This window comes from Cyrtonyx montezumae, unplaced genomic scaffold (genome assembly GCF_038088225.1).
Source record: "Cyrtonyx montezumae isolate F1298 unplaced genomic scaffold, pur_monq_1.0 scaffold_27, whole genome shotgun sequence".
NCBI lineage: Eukaryota > Metazoa > Chordata > Aves > Galliformes > Odontophoridae > Cyrtonyx > Cyrtonyx montezumae.
Window position 1 is genome coordinate 36,006 of NW_027072014.1, and position 21,670 is coordinate 57,675.

The 21,670-nt window shown below is 36.6% G+C and overlaps 1 protein-coding gene across 1 annotated transcript; it reads right to left on the minus strand.

Moving 5' to 3' along the window:
- Nucleotides 1–1,818: 1,818 nt before the first annotated feature.
- TMEM167A (transmembrane protein 167A) lies at nucleotides 1,819–21,630 on the minus strand. Its single transcript, XM_065740518.1, has 4 exons — nucleotides 21,568–21,630; nucleotides 10,567–10,676; nucleotides 5,294–5,328; nucleotides 1,819–2,514 (listed from the first exon to the last, which is right to left on the minus strand). Exons 1-4 carry the CDS (start codon nucleotides 21,568–21,570, stop codon nucleotides 2,444–2,446), a joined length of 219 nt encoding a protein of 72 aa, XP_065596590.1. The 5' UTR covers nucleotides 21,571–21,630; the 3' UTR covers nucleotides 1,819–2,443.
- Nucleotides 21,631–21,670: the final 40 nt, after the last annotated feature.

Sequence of the window (21,670 nt, forward strand, 5' to 3'; positions counted from 1 at the left end):
TTGTAACATGGGAAAAACAGTAGTTTCTTCGTATCTTAAACAGTAACAGAGAAGAGGCATCAATCTCTCCAAACCCAAAACTTTGAAATACAAAGAAGTCTTCCTGAGGTGAACACATGCCTAAAGCAGTAATTTCAAACCAACTGACATTTGTCAAAGCTTAAAGATCCCGTTTTCAGATGCTTTTACTGGAGGCGTATGTTGAGTAGCCCCATCAAAGATAATGCTTATCTCTGCCTACAATCTTTCCTAAAGCTTGCACTCAAGCTACTTCTGCAATCAGGCATTGCTAGCACTTGCTGAGAAATGTGTTCCTTACTTAGCTGCTAAAGTAGCACTGCTGAGCAACTATGCAGCTAGTAAACCAGGAACATCCTGCAAATGTCATAAAAGGATCAGTGGAAAAATTCAAAGATTTACCCACTAGCTATTTATATTTAGGATAAAATGAAAAACTGCTGTAAATAAATAATTCTAAGGACTGAACTAAAAGTGACAAACATGAAGAGGCCTGCGTCTTTGAGCTTTTTCAACAAAAAATGCTATGAACAGGAATGGCTTTAGCAATACAGTGCTTTGTCAGTTATTTGGATTCTCAAAGCTTAAAAAAAATTATGAGGGTTCTTTCACTGTTATTTGTAATCACGGGTAAACACAGACATTATTAAGAATTAATCTGACAGCTAGGACAGCTTTAGGCAGTTGTGCATTTTACGAACATATTTATCATCAAGTAAAAAAAAATGCTAAAAACTAAAATACACTCAATAAACATAAAAGTTTCCAAGTGAACCTAAGCATATTTTGAACATGTACACATGTGAGTAAAAACTCAAGTCTCCTTAGCAGCTTCCCCCACCCCCAGTCTAGGAATGGAACTTTCAGTACACAGAAATGAATTCCTTGCATGCTTTGATGCCACGTTTGGAGCAGTACCTACATTTAAAGAAATGGACCTGTCTGTTCCTCAGATCTCCTGCCTGGTTTAAGGCCAGTATGTGTGCACACCATGGTCATCAATATCATGCAGCTCTGTAGTTCTCTGAGTCTGCAGGTTTTACAGCTAGTGTTTTTTGTTCCACCTAAACCGGAAAAAAAACAAACCTATTTTTTCTACCTGTTGATTAGAAAACAGCTTTGGACATCTAAGTATTTGTGATGATGAATTAGATATGCAGGTATACATGGGATAACACAAAGCTAATTACTAACAACCCCTTCCTTTCTCAGAACAGGGTGATTTGGATCTATGGAACAAGAGTTTCAATAAGAATGAGAACAGATCATACTGTTTAGACTGTTTTATTGCTGTCTAAGCTCATTTTGATCATACACTTCCCCAGAACAATACAAAATACTGCTGCTGAGAGATAAGTCTCTCAAGTGCAGTCATTATGAAGTCATACAGCTAGCTGGTATAAACACATTTCTTAGGCACTACTGAAATAAGTTACTAAATTTCTACAAGTTCAAAAAACTAGAATGAATACTAATGGTAGATAATAAAGAGCATCATCTAATCTTTACTAACAGTGAGTGTAATTTCTTTTATTCAGTGAGTGTAATTTCTTTTATTCATTTTTTTTAATATTTATTTTCTTAAACCTTTAAAACACTGGGACATACAACTTTCTGGACTACTGAAAAGATGATTTAACAACTTTGTTTCAAATGCCTCAACAGCAGTAGTAGAGCCACCAGAATCTTTTGGGGAAAAAAATTATTAGGAATGATTTACCTTTGAGCTCACTCTCAGAGTATATATATGTGTATATATATGTATGTATGTATGTATATATATATATATTTATATATATATATTTACAAAGTAGTCCCGATTTTCAAATCCCACATTTGTGTATTCTGAACAGATAGTCAGACATCACAACTTATATTTTATCTTAACAACAAACTTACTGATAGATTAAGAAAGCATAAGAGTAGAAAATGAAAGCTGAATGTGACTTAAACATTTAAAAGATCTATTTTAAGCATGTGATCATACCTATGACAATATCACAGGAATTATGAATCATTCAGACATTAAGAACTGAAAATAGTTACAAAACCCCCCCCCAAAATATACTCTGTAATGTTCTTCATTCTTGTAAGAGTGATTCTATTGCCAGATGCACAACTGTTACTTTAATTAAACAGGTCTATCAAACAAAAAACATTAAAAGCCTTTTCAATTGCATGGTACAAAATATACTCTTGTGGAACTCAGAAACACAACAGACATCTTTTTAACAGTTACAATATCAATGCCTGTGTGATATTATTATCTACATATCATACTGGAGTTAGTTACATTATGATCACCAAGAGACTGGATACCCAATGTCTGGGAGGACAGCTGATGATGCTTCTCCTTTTTTTCCTGCTGGATGTTCTTCCATGCTTTGCTGTTTGGTAGCAGGGTGTGAGGGACAACCCCCAGTTGCTACTGTACAAACAGAATGCTGAAGGCCATCACCACACAGCACACAGCTACGTAGGGGCTCTTTCGTTCACCTAGGGGCAGAAGGATTAAAAAAATACAACTTAGGCATAACAACATAGATTTGGGCTGCTCCTGCCCTAACATGACATTATCATGACAACATCGCATGTGCAAAGTAACATTCAACACTTTTGGTTGGAGAAACGCTGTTATCACCATTATTATGTACAAAGAAAAATGAATGGGAGTGGGAAAGCTAAAATGCAGGACAGTACATGCTGACATATATAAAGATAAGAACTTGAGCTGTCCTCTTCAAGCAAAGTGTAATGCAAGGACCTCTATGTTCCTATAAAACATCTTCCAGAGAAATGGAAGCGGTCAACAGATCACAATATTGCGCTGAGATCTCTATTTCTAACACTTTCAAATTAAGTGTTGTTGCTTTCCATTGCAGACTATGAACAAAAGTTAACTGTACTCCTTTGAGTAGCAAAGACAATCAAGAGCTATTTTTACTCAGAACAAAATGTTTGGTGAGCAAGAGACACAACAACTTGCATAAAAAAAATAATCTTAGGGAACTGTAACACTCTCATGTCTTCCTCCCTTCAGAGAGGAAATCATCTTTGCTCTTCTGCTTAAGCATATTCTGTAGGAATTCACTGACTTTCCTCTGGAGAACAGAGAGGGCCTCCAACACTGGATGCCTCTTCCAGCCTACAAAACTGTCAGAAGCACTAACATCACCATGTCTCTAACATGAGATTTCTGATTTGATGCATTCAGAAACATGAAGATAGAGTAAGAGCTGTTTGCTTAAATGAAAGTTCTATTTCTTCATACTGCATAACATCTTGTATATTATCATAATCTATATTTTCTAAGATACTGCTTTAAGAGAAATAATAAAGGAAAACAACAAGACTAGCATTAAGATATAATCGTAAGGAGAAGAGGCTTCTTCACTAGCAGGACCCCCCGAGACCACAGTATTTCCATAGGAAATAAGATTCTTGCAGTGACACATCCCATAAGCAGGGTGACTGCCACAATGACATTACAAGATGTTGCAAAGATCTGGCATATATTTAATTAAGTTTCAAATAAATGAATCAATTAACATCTGCAGTTTCACATCTGTTTAAAATAAATTTCTGAGGAAGTCCAATCTTACAGCTTCAAGTATTGCTATTTTCATAAGGGTTACACTTTCCTGGTCTTAATTTTCTTGAAAAAGAAATCACTATGTGGCAGGATTAAACATCATTTTGCACAACTTTGTAAATACGTAACCACTTGCTGATTATTAAAATCCTATGCACATTCTGCAAAGGTTGTTTAAACATTCTGGGCACGTTATATGTAAAAGGAGCCAGCAGGTATTTTCAATTTCAAAAGCCTACACTTTTTTCCATTTTTCTTTAGTGACTAACCCAAATAAAATGGTGGCAAACCCTTCAAAAGCCGTTTCCCATTACTGAGGGCATGACAGTGCTATGTATGGAAAAATATAGGAGGAATGTTAAGATGCTACCTCATTTCTCAGTTTGAAAGAAAGTCAGAATAGATCATTCCAGATGTAGTCTGAAAAGAAACTGGTTTTGCATGAAGGAGAGAAAAGAAAACGGCTCAGTGCTGGGCATAAGAATTCATTCACTGCCTTGGATGCAGGAAAAGTAGAACTAAATAAAGCTGCTACATTATGAGAGAGGGAGACTGCTCCAGATGAACAGTGGTTCTTAACTTCATCAAGTTGACAGGAACCTCATAAAAGCTCTTGCGTACTCTTTTAAATGGTTTTTTAAGTTATTTTCTGTGCACAGCTAACAGAAAAAAATATGCTTGTGCTTAATTAAATAGAAAGAAGATGGTAAAGGGAAGTGTGCTCTTCAATGCTGAACAAACTATAATGCAGCTAAAATTTAGATTTATTTTTGCTACTGCAGCTCAGAATCCATTTCTAGCAGCTGCCAAATTGCCAGTATCTTTCAACTATAATATTAAAACCAGTTCAGCGATGTCTATTATCTGAATAGGACAATACCTGCAATCATTTTAATAGCAGGTCTTCACAAAAGAATGTTTTTTGCATCAGTGCATTCTGACATGCTGAAAAAACGCATGTCATATCCTTTTAAAAGGCTGAGAATGAAGAAAAAGGAACCATACACTTTTCCTCTATGTTCAATGACAAGCAGAAACATCAAGAATTAAATGTCCAACACTTCTCTGCATTAACAATGCAATTTGCAGAACAGTTGTTAATGATGGATTTTTATTTTTTCATAGCATTGATGTATATTAAAGATCTAAGTCTGGAATTCTGTAGCACATTCCCTTATCAATTCAAAAATAAATCCAGAATTACAAAAAAAAAAAAAAAAAAAAAAAAAAAAAAAAAAAAAACCCAACAAAAAAACTCATACAAACATAGATGTTGGGAAAATGCCTAAACTCAGATACAGCTAATGAGCCTTCACATAAATTCCACAGTAATTCTATTTTACAGTAATTCTAATTTTATTACTATACAATGAATATCTAGTTTTTGTAAGTACTGCATTAGATTTTCAAATAGGTTTTTAAAGAATCTCTGACTTCTCTCTAAGTTATAACAAATATGCTTTGAGTGATTTCATGCAATTAAACGTGAAAAAGGTTTCTGAAACTTAACAACTTAGTTGCAAATTTAGAAAAATTCAAACTTCCACTTTAATGACGTAAAGCTTATGTTAAAGATTGTGTGTTAGTATGGTTTCCATTGCTACCTGGAAACACTATGCTAATAAATAATGCACACAATAGGAAAAACATTTTATAAAAAAGATTTTGAAGAAAAAAAGTTACCAATCCTGGCGCATTTCCAGAATATTCCCAACAGCCTGCAAAGATAAAAGAAATTCATTAGGCTCTGGAGATAACAAAATCATTTAAGCAAAATCTCAGTCAATTGATCTCCTTCCTTATCCACTACAGTGGTTCAAATAAACACATTTTTAACTTAATTCTCAATTTTCAGGAAAATGCAGATACCTGTATGAGGTCCAGGCTATGAACTAAACAAACAGCAACGTCCTAAGTCAAGCAAGGCTGCCACATGTAAGAGAAAGTGCATTTGCAGTCTGTAATTCAAATTTAATTTACATAATGCCATACTCTACATTAAGCAGCCCTGACAAAAAATCTCATTGAAAAAAACTTACAAAAATCCCACCAAAAACAGAATTAGAAACAGAGTTTAAAATACCAAAAGGCCTCCACATCAACATGTGCAGATTTTTATTTATTTATTTATGTTTTCCTGCAGGTGTAAGAGATTATACATTGGAGCATTTTAAATGTGTAGCATCTCTCTTATGTTCCTTTTAGAAATATAGCACATGGAAATGTGTTTTCCATCAGAGCATACTTCTAGGTGTAATCTAATATGACAGAATATTGCACTGATATAGACAACAAAATAATTATTTAGGTTTGTTTTACAAAGGTTTACCTAGGTAAAGTTCCTCTAATCTTTCCTACTAGAAGGATTAATGATCACAAGTGCAATTAATAAAAGGAGGCAAATCGGTTCATAGTATATGTGCTCCCGAAGCTAGGTTTCAGCTATACAGACTCAATCAAACTACAAGTAAGTAGACCATGTATTTGTAATTTCTCTGCATAATTACAGTGGCTTAGTATTGACTGTTCAAGAGAAACAAGAAAAGTGGTTGTGTATGCATTAAAACTGGGGAAGAAAAAGAACAAATATTTAAGCATCTTGAATTAGAAGGGTAGTTAACTCTCAGTCATTTAAATACTGGTCAGAACTTTGTTGAAAAGTTTTAGGTATGCTTCATGGTATAACTGGCTGCAATACAATATGAACATCTGGATTTGACTATATTCACTACACATAGATTTATGAACTAAAAAACCCTTGAGGTTTTTCTCTTCCTTCCCATGACATGTTTATTAACAAAAACCTTGGTCTAGATTATTTGTGAGTCTTCCATCTACTACCTGCTGTGGTGGCATTTCTCCAGGTGCTTCCCCACAATGCTTTGAAACTGTCTTCCACCCTGATCTGGTCATCGGCTGTTCCTGGGCTTTGGCAGTTGTGTATTTTTCCCACGTATAAATGCAGGTAAGTAGGTCTGGACCATTTGTTCATGCATATCTCATTATTTTTTTAAGAATTTCTGTTACTTCATATTTTTACCTAGAGCTCCTTTATCATCTTTGTTTATATTGGTATCTCTTTACATTCAGCAGCCTTTCCTTTCTGTTGTTGCTGGGTAGGTCAGAAGCAAGAGTTCTAAGAGACTGCAAATGATTGATAATTTTGAAGGAAAACTGAAATGCTTTTTGACCATTGTAACTCTTGTTGACCAGTTTCTTACTAACAACAGTAAATATATTTGCTTAAAAAAAAAAGGTTTTTTTCCAATTTTTTACATCTCTTTTGCTTCAAGCCAAAAGTAATCTCTACAGCCAAAGCTTTTATATAATTCCAATAACAGAAGCGATAATTCCTGCATGTAGACCACCACACCATTTTTAGTTTAAGATGTCATATAGTAAAATAACCTGAAGGTATCTGGGCAGTTTTGGAAGTAGAAAGGCTATGTAAATCTTAGAGAGCAAGATACATAGCCACAGAGTCCCATGTGAATGGCACACAACACCATTAAAACTGCAAGTCTCTGTAAATAAAGATTTGCAGACTGCATGCAGTAAAACCATTGCAAAATCTCCCACAGCCCAGTATCTCGAGCATTCACCTCTCACAAACACACCCAGGAACTAGACAAAACAAAACACTACTGTTCTCTTACGCACACTTTTTATCCAGGATTTTTACCTAGGAAAAAGATTGTTCTCTCTTTCAGGCAGTCTACAAATCGGTAGTTTGTCACAGCCTCAGCAGGGCTTTTTCTTTACCTTCTCAGGGTTTTTTGATCATGTGTAGCAAAGGAAAGTTCAAACTCAATTACTGTGCATTGTTCCTACCTTTATAAAAATTCCTTGTTGGTGGAGATAAGAATTTTCCCTTCTAGTGTGGGCGGTACAAAACAGAATAAATGTTTCATCAGATGCCACTAATGCAGTTAACACTTCATAAGTGTTAATTCACCACTGACATGAGGTCTGAGAAGCCTTCAAACAGGTAAAAACAGCACCTATTTGAGATGCTTGTGCTCCTATCAAGACAGCTCAATAGATTTGTTTGTCCACAAATTTTACTACTGAATAGTAGCAAACTGAAATGCAGAGCTTCAAACCTCAATAATCACAATCTCTGGATATACTAGGGAGCTCACTGTAGCAGAAAAACTGTTCTCCTATTTTCTGTTCATCTCAGGTTCACAAGAAGTACCTCTTCAAGTCACAGCTTGTTTGATTATTACAGAAACGATGCTTCCCTGAATGAATCTGCTCCAAAATAATTCCTCCTTAAGCAATTATTCAAAGTAATTGCATTGCTCCTTATTCCTGCTTTTATGTTCATCCTCATCCTTGTTTTAATGCAGGTGTCAGTCTGGATTACAAGCCTGTAATTTTCTAGAAGCAACACATCAAATATTCGCATGAGTTGCTGCATGTTGCTTGATTTCACTGTTAACCTTAAAAGTAACAATCATGTAGGTGGTGTTGGCTATCTAAATAGAAAATCACCCCGCAAAAAATTCAAAGAAATGAAATCAAGCAAATTATGAAAGATTTAGTCTCTGGCTACTGAACTGAGAATGTCATGAAATGCTCCTGCCATGTGCTTACCCACTGCAACTGCAGGAAAGAATATGAGGTGTACTCAATCCAATGCTTATGGCAAGTCAAAGACAATCTCCACTGTACATAATCTAACACATCTTTCTGGTTAGTAGAGCGGAGAGAATTATACTGTGGTACACATTCTTTTCTACTTAGTATGAAACAGTAAATCTCCACTTGCTTTCCCAATCTTAAAAGCTATTGCTCCTGACAAAGCACATGGAAACACTCATGATACTTCAGGGAATATAATGGTTTAAAATTGTTTGACTTGGTAGAAAAATACACATTTTGTCAGAAATCATTGGGATGAAATACAATGTTATGAGAAAGGGCGACATCACTTCGCAGTGTAGCCTCTCAACCAACAGAAACATGCTTCTTTGCTTATTATCTTCAATTATTATCAACAGATTTCCATCCAGTAAGTTTATCACTCAGTCAGAAATACAGCTAGTAATTACTGACATTTTTCCCCTCTGTTGTATTAATATTTTATTGCTACATTCTGATGCTACTAATTTGGAGCAGGAATAATGAGGTAAAATCATCTCTGTGGCAAAATGAAATATTAGTAGAATTTATTTTATCCAGTATGTCTAGACATTTCCATTTAAGCATGGAATATGTTAGTGAGGAGGGACAGGGGTTTAACAGTGCATGAGCTCCATGTAAACATCTACTATTCAAGACACAAATTTCATTGCTTCCAGGCCAACATTTTATTCTTCTGTACAAAGCAGTCTACATACATATATACATAAAACAAAAATAAAATAGTATGTCCAAATCTATATAAACACAACCCTACAGATCAAACACTTAACTCCTTCACTTTCAGCACCCTTTGAAAGCATCTTATGAAGAGAATTCTATTGTACTTGAGACAGATATACATCAAGAATAAACAGAGTAGCCACAGATTAAAGGAAATAACTCTTGCCAAGAACAGCACTAAACTCATAATCAGTAAAATAAATATTCTTACTTCTTACTTTATATACCTCATTGACTATTGTTATCTTCCATTAGTAGACTCTCAAAAAAAAAAACCCACAACAAAAGAAAAGCCCTCCATGTAGTCATCCCTTATTTCCATCTTAATTATTATTGAAAGAAATTTCTCATGTCAGTGGTAACCACATGATCTTATTACGAAAGACACAAATATTTTCATGCCAGAACACCCAACTAAAAAAAGCTATTGTACTCTAGGTAGTTTACATTACTAGAATAAAACTTGTGTTCTCAAATGGCAATTCTAGAAATTAATCACAATGAAGGTTTTCAAAAGACAAAAAGGAAGAGGTTATTGATAGCACTGTTCTATTAAAGACTTGAAACTTTTTCCAAAAACTGAATGCAGAAGTGACTGAAGATACAGAAAAAAAAAATTATTAGCAAATAGTCCAATGGAAGAAGAGGAGATCAAACATCCAAAGACCAAAATCTTGTCTTTTTTTCCCTACCCAGCTAGAATAGTACCAGCAAGAATTACCTCCTGCTTTTATAAATATTATCTCCTTTGTAATAATCATCAGGATAGTATGACTGAAGTATTAAGGCAGCCTTGGTCAAAATTCTAGCTCAAAATTGCCCAATCATTACTTCAAAAACATAGCATTTAAAACAGAGCTCTACATACTGCTCATTGTAACCAACACTCTGTGACATCCTCAAGAGTACAGAGCATTGTTAAGCCAAAACGTGAATGTGCTTTAGAAGCATAATGGAGGCATAGATTTGTCTCTCCCCATTTCTGACCAACCACAAGAATCATGCTACTGAGCAGGGCACAGAGCTATTTCACAGCAGCACATACAGTACGTTCCAGGAGAACTTGGAACACAAAACAGAAAAAGGGTGGTCATAAAGGAAAATGTGCTTCAGGAATTAAAGTGAGAGATAAAATTACAGCAGCCAAAGCACACAAGGGGGAAAAAAAAAAAAGTATAGCAAGCCAGCTTCTGCTGTTAAGGTTTAATTACCTACCCATAAGAATAAAAAATAAATAAATCCTTACAACAACTGAAAGTAAGAAAATATTTTCTTACTGTGTCTTGTTTTTGTAGCATCTAAGAAAAACGTTGCAAGTTTAAAAAAATAACTAGAAAAGCATTACTGGCTTTCCAAATCAATACATTCATACTGTTAAACTTCAACTGATTTCAATATTCTACAGTAAGAATTTATAAAATGAAGATCTTTAATAAAGAAAAGCTAAAGCTTTATATCTTTAAAGAAGGAAAAAAATTTGAAAAATAGTATTCATACTATCAATTACCATTAGAAGTAACTAAGAATAAAGTATTGTAGTGAATACCAAAGAGTTTGTGCATTTTTAAAATGATTAGACTACATACCCAGTTTTATTTTTGTCCAGTAAGCTGGGAGCCAAGGATCTGATATAGGCACAGGTACATATGAGCAGCAAGATTACAGTCAGCAGACTCTGAAAGTTGAAGATGGCAGACTAAGGAAGAAAATTAGAAAAAAAAGAATTACATCTTCACATTTTGCAAGCTGGAGAAAATAAACGATTCCCCAGATAAAGCCTACTGAAAAAATTATCAAAATATGTGTTGCCAGTGAACAGAAACCACTTTTAACAGCTGTCACTCTGTGCACAATTGGTGGAGGAATGAAGTTTGCCCTTCCCAGTTCATCTCAAGAAAGGTAAATAGCAGGCAAAAGGATAACCTTACAGATTTGCTCCCAGGCAAAAATTTACAGAAAACAGACATTCCCTCTTAGCCAAGAATAAGCGTAAATGCACACTGCATCAACAGAGTGCTGTGATGGTGGTGGTGAAGGTGGATGTAAAGAGTAATTAACTAAACCAGTAGCAGCCAAGATGGAGTAAAACAATAAATACAAAGGGAAATCTTTAACATACTTCTCTATGAAGATGATGCCCAAAATTCAATATATTTGTAGAAGTATACATAATTAGACCCATCTGAACTACAAAAAAACAATTTTATTTTGAAATCTGTTTTTTTTTTCATTTTAAATTTAAAAATACCTTTGCTATAATTACCTATGTTGACACTCTAATCATAAAGAAGATGCTGAATAAACAAAGGACTTAGAGAACTAAGGATCTATTGTCTGAGAATAAAATTAATCTGCCTACTGGTAGTAAGAAGCAGCTCTTGAGAAATTACTACAATATCTAATTAATTGCTAAAGTTTAAAATATCGTTAAAATACAGTACGTTAATCTCATCAGTATTTTTTTAAATTAAAGCTTGAGCCTTTTGATGTCAGAATGCTTTTTATTCATCAAATTATAAGCAACAATATTAAGTGACACATACAGAGGGAGAATATTTGCTCATGTAAGGCCTTCTGCATCTCCAAATCATGTACAAAATCTGAAAGACAGTTTGCTGATGCTGATTTCCAGCAAGCACTGCATCACCATTCCCATAAAGAATACACTAGCAACGTTATTATTATTTGCAGTATGTTCCTGCGAAATGTTAGAAGAAGTATTTGGCAACTAGACTTTGTAATTTATAGCTTCTAATAACTAGTCCCAAATCTGAGACTTAGATTCTTCTTACAAATATGAAAATAATCCAGATGTAGGAACCGGCACTTTTTTGTTTTTTAATTATTTTAAAGATAACATGCCTCAAAAAGCAAGACAACTGCTTACTGCAAAGTGTCTTATCTTTGCTTTCTTCACTATTGCCATTTTAAGATCCTATTTATTTTGATCTCAAAAAAAAAAAAAAAAAGTAAATTGAATAAATACAATCTTCATTCTGGAATTTTGTGTTATGGACAAATTTATATCTAAATACCTTTATTTTTTCCTACTGCTTAACCAAGAATGCTAATAGTAGTACTTAATTAAGTGTAAATACTTTGCACTTATGAAGGGATATTAAATTGCAATCTCCTTCAGGCAGAGAAATGAGTGGGATTTGTTAAGAGCACAGAGGTCCCATTTCCATGGCCTGAGGCAAAGCTCTGTTATCAATGTGCACTTTCTCATTACGTCACATCCTTCTAATGTGTTGAAGCTCTGAGAATCACATTTCTCTATATAATTAAGCAAAATTAAAATCTATTTCAGCTCATCATTTTACTCTTCCACTAACTGTATGTTAAGAGAGAATATCTATTGCTCTTCTGATATTGAGATTTAAAATATAATTAATTACATATATAAAATAATATATGTATCTTTAGCAACAAAATCCGTGAATCACATGAGACAACACTGGAATGTGCATAGAGCAGCCAATCTGAACAAATGCAGTAGGCAGGACTAGATATACAAAACAATGAGAATGTTTCAGCTAACAGCATGCAGCAGGCAACCCTTGAGTGGAGAGCTGCCTCTTACAGGGGAACAGCACACAGAGGTCAAGGAGCAGCTGAACAACTCTATTGCTGCAGCCAGGACCAATTTCAGCATCCTGGTATGGCATGTCTCCAAGGGCAAGGTTAGCTGGCCCATAAAAGGGAATGCAACTCTCCCATTTACTTCTGTCTTAAGCAGGACATATCCTGCATCAGCTGCCTTTGTATAGGAATAAACTCTAAAGCCGGTGCCCTCAGTTTTCATGCTCTATGATAACAGCCTGGGGGACTGGAAAAACAAAAAAAAAGGTAAATGTGATGATTATAAGGATGCAGAGAGATACGGTAGGCAGTGGAGAAAGGCAAACAAAAAAAGGGCAACCAGACGCAGCACCTGAAAAGCAAGAAAATTTCTGCAACAAGAGAGAGCACAGAGGGGACACTGCTCAAGCCAAGCAGTGAGACAGTATCTAAGGACAGCCCTCTGATCCTCACGGTGCATCTACCTGCTTTTCTCTGTAGCCAAGGCACTAGCTAAACTGCCACATGTGCTTTAGTATTTTAGGTTACCTAGCTGAATCACTTATCCACACTGCTTTAAGTAATGGACCAATTATGGACAATATGCTGTTTACTGCTGTCAGCATACCCTTGCTTTTGGACTACTCATAAGCACTCATCACCTTCAGACACTAGGAAGCCCTCAATTTCTCACACTAGGCATTCTCCTGGCTCCTGTGGGGTTGGATCCAGGAGCGGCTGTCTCCCAGCCGTGTGATACTCCCTGTCAATGATGAATTCGACCGGTCCTCTGGGACAGACAGCTGCTCTCAGCATTGCACAGTGCTGTGCTTCCAGTGCCCAGTTCCCATGAATTCCTGCAGGCTTCCTGCTGCAGCTGCTCCCCGCAGCCTGGTGCTGTCGGGCACTCAGATGCACAACATGGCAGAAGGGCACATTGTCCCATTCGCTTCATACTAAGCAGGGAATGTAAATGTATACTCATGAAATGTGTTATTAATCAATCAATAGCAGCAGTACATAATTGTTCTTTGTTGGACTTCTCATGTGTTTCCCTAGATATGCAGCATAGGGCATCATTATAATTACATGTGCCTTCCTACGGAAACGTGCTCTGAATTACACAAATGTTTACAGGTCACATAAAGGAAAGAGGCATATTTCAAAATTTGTCTACATGCTTAAACTGAAAACAATAATTTATTTCTGAATCAGATAGCTTCACACTTTACATTCGAAGTAAGCCTTACATTCCAACTGAATTCACAGAAAAGGGCAATATGCATCCTGTTTGAGCTAATAGAATTAGAACCCGTAAGAATCGTACTTGGAATACTTTTAAAAAACACAGTGTTAATATACCAAGTTAATTTGTAAAACTGTAATAGCTGTAAATACAGGTGGGCTGAAATTTACTTGGTTAATCTGGGTTAGCATTTTTCAAACAGTGCTGGTTGGCTTCACGTTTTTTTGCTAATTGCTGTTATTAATGAATTCCTCAATATGGAAAAGTTGATGCCTTTAGATTCTTCCACATGCTGGTGAAAAGATCAGACTGCAAATGCAGAAAATAATCAACACCAATATTTTACATTGATCTTACATGATGTCAGCTGTGTCTTCAGCTATATATGCTTGGACTTTCTATGCCTGCACTTAGAACAGCTTTGATATGAGGGAAGCATTTTGGTAATCACTCAAAGACTCTTTCAAATGCTTCTCAAAACTCGAATTTAAACACCTCAATATTACCATCAATATGCCACATCTTAGTGAAAATTGTTTCACATAGCATGGAGAAATAAACTGTGAATACTCCTATAGTTTTTTTGTGTTGTCTTTCCCATCTAAAATAATTTAAGATGGGTGATTACAGTCTCTGGAAACAAAGAAACAAATGTTAGTATCTCATCTTTTATCTGTCTCATATTAAGTAGTGAGCAAGAGCTCATACTGTAGTTAAACTGTGTTTCAGCGAGGCTTATAAGATTGAAATCCTACATTGAGATAGTATTAACTCAGAGGTACCACTCAACTGCTGTAATAGAAAACTTAGATCAAACTAGATAAAATTAAAATGAAGAGGCCCTTAAAAAGCTGAAAATTATGCAAGGTTTCCATCAGGTAGAGTTATTCTTATTTTCCCTGCTTAAAGTCCAATTTTTCAGCGTATAAGACTGGAAAAAATAATAGGAAATAAAACATGTAAAACTACTCCAAGCTGAAGGCCAAAGCAATTGCTAAAAATTAAAACATGCACATGATAATTTTCCAACCTATTCGGAAACAATTTGTTTTTCTACTCCTGCAAAACCTAATCTTATAAAAATGAATAGAAAACAAGTATTTGTAAAAGAGACATGCTAATTAGAATTGTAAGAAATAAAAAACTTGCAAATCTGTTAAATTTGATATTATTATTGGCAAAATTACACTGAACACCTAAGAAAGAGGTATTTAGACAAAATGCACTTGAACTTAGTAAGAATACAGATACTGTTTTGTTTGCAGTTATTGGTTGATCCAACATGAATAAGGGCATTTAAGTTTACTTCACATTCATCCAGCATGTGGTTTCCAAAGAATACTTGACGTTAATTCACGTTTCCGTTTAAAATACTTACAGTTCCATCTAAAATATGTAGTCTTACCACCACCCAAAAATATGCTACGATGCAATTAGAATTACAAGTTATCTTTCCCCTACACATCTGTTGAAGAAATACACTGTCTAATTAAAATACCAAGTACAGCACACAAGTACCAGCAGGTATGATTTTCAGCCAACTGAAGACTAATAACGTCTGCTTAAAATATAACAAATTCTCTTGCACAATTAAGACAAGGATGCAAGTTCCTTCATCCACAAAAGCTCTTAACACACCTATTGTTTCTTTTAGTCCGATTAAAATTCATGTTTGTATGACACCTTGAGTCAACAATGTTGAAAATGTAGGCTCACCTGAATTCTCTGTTTGCCTCTATAGCTTGTCAATAGTCTCAACATGGAGATTTTGATGCAAAACAGCTAGCACATGCAGCATTTTCCCCAAAACTTTAAAAATAAAAAGTGAAAGTTACAATACTAAGATTCTCTTATTGGGGTTGTTGTCATACATGAGTGATACATTCTCTTTATATTTATTCAACAAACAGTGTTGTAAAGGCTTGGGACGTCTTTTCCTCTGACTTTTCGCATAAGACTTTACCTTGCAATTTAACATTTTTTCCATCCTTTCCAACCCAGCACTTTCTAACAACCTGATTCATGGATTCTGAAAGTAGGTAAGTTCTTCCAAGTGAAAGGGAAATAATGGATATTTCTGCAACTATAACTAGAGTAGGTAATAATCAGGAGAGCTCTTTAAGTGGGAATCTTGTCTTTCATCTCTTTTGCCACTCATGCCCTAAAAATCTGTACCTAATAGATTTCTAAAGAGTACAAATAGGAGAAAAAAATACCCACCCAACAGAAAAAGATATTCCGCTATAATCAGTTCTGGTTTCTTCTGCTGTTCAGTGAAGAAATAAGGTTAATTATACTTGTACTGTCTTCGCATTTTTGATAATAGAGCTGCCTAGTTTATCAAGCTAGATAACTCTCTCAAACTGCACACTGAATTGCTTAGTTTGCCTTGTATTTACAAAAGAATCTGAAGAAGCAATAGTAAGAGCGTGTGAATGGAAGAGGCAAGAGTAGCTCTAACACGCCAGCACATTTTGAGTTGGATGATATCCCTAGCCTAATAAAACCAGCATTCAAATAATGTGAGGGAAAAAGTTGATTTGCAACACAAGCTGCAACAGGAATGTGAAGATGACATAAAAGAAACTCCAAGCTCTCAAGACTGACGATACCAAAATATTTTTGCTTTGTATTTATGCTTAGTATTTTAGCGTAAGGATAGAGCTAAGATTCTTTCTACAAGTGTCTGATTATCAAAGTTCCACCATCACATCAAACTTACAAGCAAGATTTAACTAGGTACATGCTCCACAGAAAAACAGGAAGAAAAACATATACCTCTTATTTGTCTGAGTATATCTCACCTCCACAGAAACTCTGCACAATTTAACACTGAATTATACTGCTGAGAATGCTTACAAAAATCCTAAGAAGTCGCTGCATTCAAGAGTGGGACAGTAGCAACCTGCTGTTTCAAAGGCTAAATAAAAGCGTGTTCTACAATTTACCTAAAATGTTATATATATGTTTTTGAACTGTTATGTATACCATTAGATTTATTGTTTTTTAACAGTAGAATTATTTCTCTATAACACAAGAATGATTACTTCTCTTTCAGGAACAAACATAGTTTGTCGAGAAACACAAAAATTTTGCAAAGTGTCTTTGTCCTTCAGTGCTGGGCAGGTCCACTGCATCTACTAAATCCCTCGCTTGGCACAGTTCAGGAACGTGGTTTGTCTGAAAGATGTTAAAAAACCAAGTGCCAGGTGGTTCTACCACAAAACCCAGGTTTCAAAGTTGAAACTGAACATTTTCACTGGGATTGAACCCCAAGCTCTGCGCATTAGCACTACAGCTACGGCAGTGAATGTGTGCAGTGCTAAAAGATGAAGTTAATATAAAAAAATTTACACTTCCACATTTGCTATTTTGTGATTTTTTTTTTAATCAGGACTTGGATCATGATTGGAAAACATACAATGGATAATCAGCCCATCACTAATTTCAAATAGCCTGCACAAAAAAATGTAACCTCAACACTTTTCATGTTTTTACTGCATGAAGTTGCTTAGAAATAGACACATTGGCAAAAATGTTTAGTAAGTGTTTGGCACTCAGCAAGGAAATGGTTTTTTTCAATTGTTTTCATTCTTTCACTGTTGAGATCTAGGGTAAGATTTGCTAAAGTAGATCCAATACATCCTACAGTTTCGAAACCAGATTAGAGATGTATTAAAGACATGCATCTTATAATGGCTGAATAAATTGTATCTTCTGTTCTGCAATCATCAAAGAAAACACTGATAGCTTACTTTTACATCTTATACAATGACACAGAACTATCTACGTTGATCAATCAAGCATTCATTACAGATTTCTGACACCACAGGAGCACGTGCATATACTGAAGGTACTGTACTTATTAGGCAACAATGGAGTACTACGGTGCTTGCTTCTTCATCCTTACTTACCTACAAAGGCCAATTTTTCTTCTTTTCCTCCTTTTCATTTTTGACAGGAGAAAATGCACAGAGAACAGGTTACTCTTAGTTTTAACTCAGCTAGCCGCATTTATTCCTATCCTTAGGGGCATGTAAGAGCTGGCATGAGGTCAACACGTATTGAGTGCAGGGATGCAAGTCACTTGCTGCATGGGCACCAATGATGTCCTAGCATATTTCTGCATTACAGCTTCTGCCAAAGAATAAAAGCCTTAGACTATCATAAAAAAACACATTAGCTGGGCAACAAAGGCTTTATCGTAAGAGAACTTTGTTACTACAGCTGAAATTCCCTGAAAATCTATTCACTCCTTATTTAAGACATTTCATACTCAATGGTATTATCAAACAGAAATGCAAAAAGTTGCATATCATGGCTCCAAATAAACTCACAATACAAAGAGGTGTATATGCCTGAGATGAACAAGGAAACCTTTTTAATTTTGCCTTTCTTTAACCAACTGCAAAGACAAAGCTATTAGAAAATTTGAATCAGGATTAGTTCCTCCTTTTAACTTTCAATGTGCCAGACACAAGACTCTGTAAGCATTTTTTTTTCTTAGAGAATATTGCCTTATATTCTGTTGAATTTATATAAGAAAGTTTGTCTTTACTATGTAGTTTTTAGAATAGCTTTTGTAAGTAGTTTTCTTTCCTTCTATGAAAGTCATCCTAAGACAGCAACAAAGGTTGTGAAATAAAGGTTAGTTCTAATGGAAAGTTTCAAATTAAATTTTCTGCAACAACGTGGAATTTGAGGTTAGTCAGAACCAGAGTGGGAAGGGGAAGAAGCCATCTTCATAGTTTACTACAGCTCCTTCCTTCTTCACCAGCCAATTCCATTTACAGAGACATAATATAACTAATGTGAAGTTTTCAAGCATATACATCTTGTTTGGCTGCAGTTGCATATTTTTTACTACAAAAGAAACTGAAGAACCTCCATTCAGAATGTGAAAGGCTCGTCATCTTTAATAGAGTCACTTCAAGCTTCTGCCCTCTTGCTGCCCATCAAACCACATGTGTGGTACATTTTAACAGCAGAACTTTTGCTGAGTTTTCTGAAATACAACTTTTCAAAAGTTAACAAGATAAACTGACACAATCATCAGTGAAAGTCAGTAAACAGTAAATTTTCTGCTACTACATAAACTGATAAACTATGTCATTATACTGTTTCCCTTCAATTATATTTTAAATTCATTAGGCAGCATCCATCCCATCTCAAAGTTAGTTGAAGCTAAAACTGTATTACTCACAGACAGGAAACAAAGACAGATACAAAAATATGTGCCTTCAGATAAAGGAAAGGAGAGGTACAAGTCAGCTTCCATATATACTGCTTGGCAGTGGCTAGCCTCTCTCAGAGAATATATTTGGACTTACATGATAAGAAAGCTTGGGGAATAGTGGGAATGGAATGTTAAAGAATAATTTCCAAGTGACATTATCCCTTTTAAAAATTATCATATTTACAAAGCTACCTGTTTATCACAGACGCAGCTCGTTTTGTTTTGTTATGGTATTTTATTATCTGATTAGAAGTGATGATTTCACTCATCTATTTTTACCTGCCACATTTTCTGTATGTGCATTTTAGAAATTCTAAAACAATTTACACCTCTTAACATGACAGCCCTGTGGCCACTACCTGAAGATATAGTTTAGAATCACAGAATCACTAAGATTGGAAAAGAACTCAAGACCATCCAGTCCAACCGTCCACCTGTCACTAATATTTCCCACAAAACAATGTCCCTTAGTACAACATCTGAAGGTTTCCTGAATGCTGACAGGGATGGTGACGCAACCACTTCCCTGGGCAGCCCACCTAACCACTATTCTGGAGAAGAAATGTTTCCCTTGGACAATTTGAGGCTGTTCCCTCTAGTCCTATAGCTAATTACATGGGAGAAGAGACCAATTTCCACCTCTCCAGAACCTCCTTCCAGGCAGTTGTAGAAGGCATTAAGGTCTCCCTTGAATCTTCTCTCCTCCAAATTAAACCATCCTAGTTCCCTCACTTGCTCCTTGTAAGTCTTGTGCTTCAGACCCCTCATCACTTTGATGCCCTTCTCTGCACATGTACCAGCGACTTTATGCCTTTCTTGTAGAGAGGGGCCCAAAACTGAACACAGTACTCAAGGTGCAGCCAACTTCCCTATTTCGCCTGGCAACACTATTACTGATACAAACCAGGACATCATTGGCCTTCTTGGTCACCTGGGCACATTACTAGTTCATGTTCAGCCAAGTGACAACCAACACCCCCAGGTTTGCTTCTTCCACAGCCTTCCAGCCACTCTGCCTCAAACCTGTAGCGTTGCCTGGGGTTGTTGTGACCAAAGTACAGAAGCCAGCACTTCACCTGTTGGACTACATCCTGCTTGCATCAGCACAGTAATCCAGCCTGTCCAAATCCCTCCACAGGTAGTTTATACCTATCAACACTTCCTCGCAGCTTGGTGTTGTCTGCAGACTGAGGATGCACTCAATTCCCCTCATCCAGATAAAGATACTGAACAGGACAGGATCCAATACTGACATCTGGGAAACACCACTTGTGACTGGTCACCAGCTGGATTTAACTCCACCACCAGTCTCTGAGCCCTGCCATCCAGCCAGCTCTTTATCCAGCAGAGCGTACCTCTCCAAGCCACAGGCTGCCAGCTTCTCCATGAAAATACTGGAGTAAATAATGTCAAAAGCTTTGCTGAAGCCCAGACAGACCACGTCAACATCCTTTCCTTCATCCATCAGGTGGGTCATAGATGAGACTGGTCAAGAAGGATATGCATTTCACGAATCCACACTGACAGGGCCTGATGCCCTCTGCACATACCATGTGATCTCACTCAGGATGATCTGCTACACACCCTTCCCTGGCACCTGTTCAGCACAGTCTCACTAAAAGATCTGCTAAAGAACGCTGAGGCAAACCACTTCCTGCATTTTCCTTTTGGTGACAAGATCTGGAAACTAGGAACTTTTCATGAACCACACCAAGATATCAAGAGATGCTAATGTTTTAATAAATATGTGGGAATTACTGGAAGATTCAGTGGAAGTTGAACAGTATAAGTACATCAATGCTTATGAAAAACCAGGCCAAAACATTACGAAAACGCTGATCTTAAAATGAATTCTTGGTTGAAATAAAAATCATGAACAAACTTCGAACTGTACAGGATAAGAACGTCTTTTCTGGACTACTCCTTTGTTCTTCCAAACATTCAGATCTTGTATTGTGCCATTCATCTAATGCTCAGTATCAAAGCTGATGAAGTTTTAAAGGCTAATTCAAATACAAAAGATTTGCTTATATTCTCAGGATGTATAAGGAAAACAACAACAATAAAAAAGAGACTACAGACACACCATAAAAATACTGAACGGCAACACTAAAAGGTTTCTAGCTCAACTCCATGTATATTACCTACAGTTTCCCGTTAAGCAAATGGACACATGCACACAACGTTACTGGATGTCCAATGCTACTCGTGAAAAACGACAGACCCCGGCTGCTGCTCCAACTGCAAAACACGCCTTAGTTTCACCAACAACGTTCCCAGACAGGGAAGGGCGATTAGACAAGAAACGCTGCCCTGCGCGGAGGCCGGGCCCGTTAGCACGGGCCACTGCCGCAGGCCTGCAGGACAAGGAGCACTCAGCGAGGCCGCCCCGTCCCCTCGATCGGTTGAACTCGCGTGCTCGGACGCCCTGGAGAGAAGTGAGATCATCAGCCCCTCGGAAAGGGGCTCGCAGCGGGCAGAACGAGCTCGGGGCCGGCCAGACACCGCGGGCCCGGCACCTCCCGCCCGCCGCCCCACGCTTACCATGGCGACGCGCTCACGGCCACATCACACTTCCGGCGGCTGTGGGGAGAAGCACCAGCGGCCTTCAGGGGCGGGGCGAGGAGGGGAGGCTCGCTCTCATTGG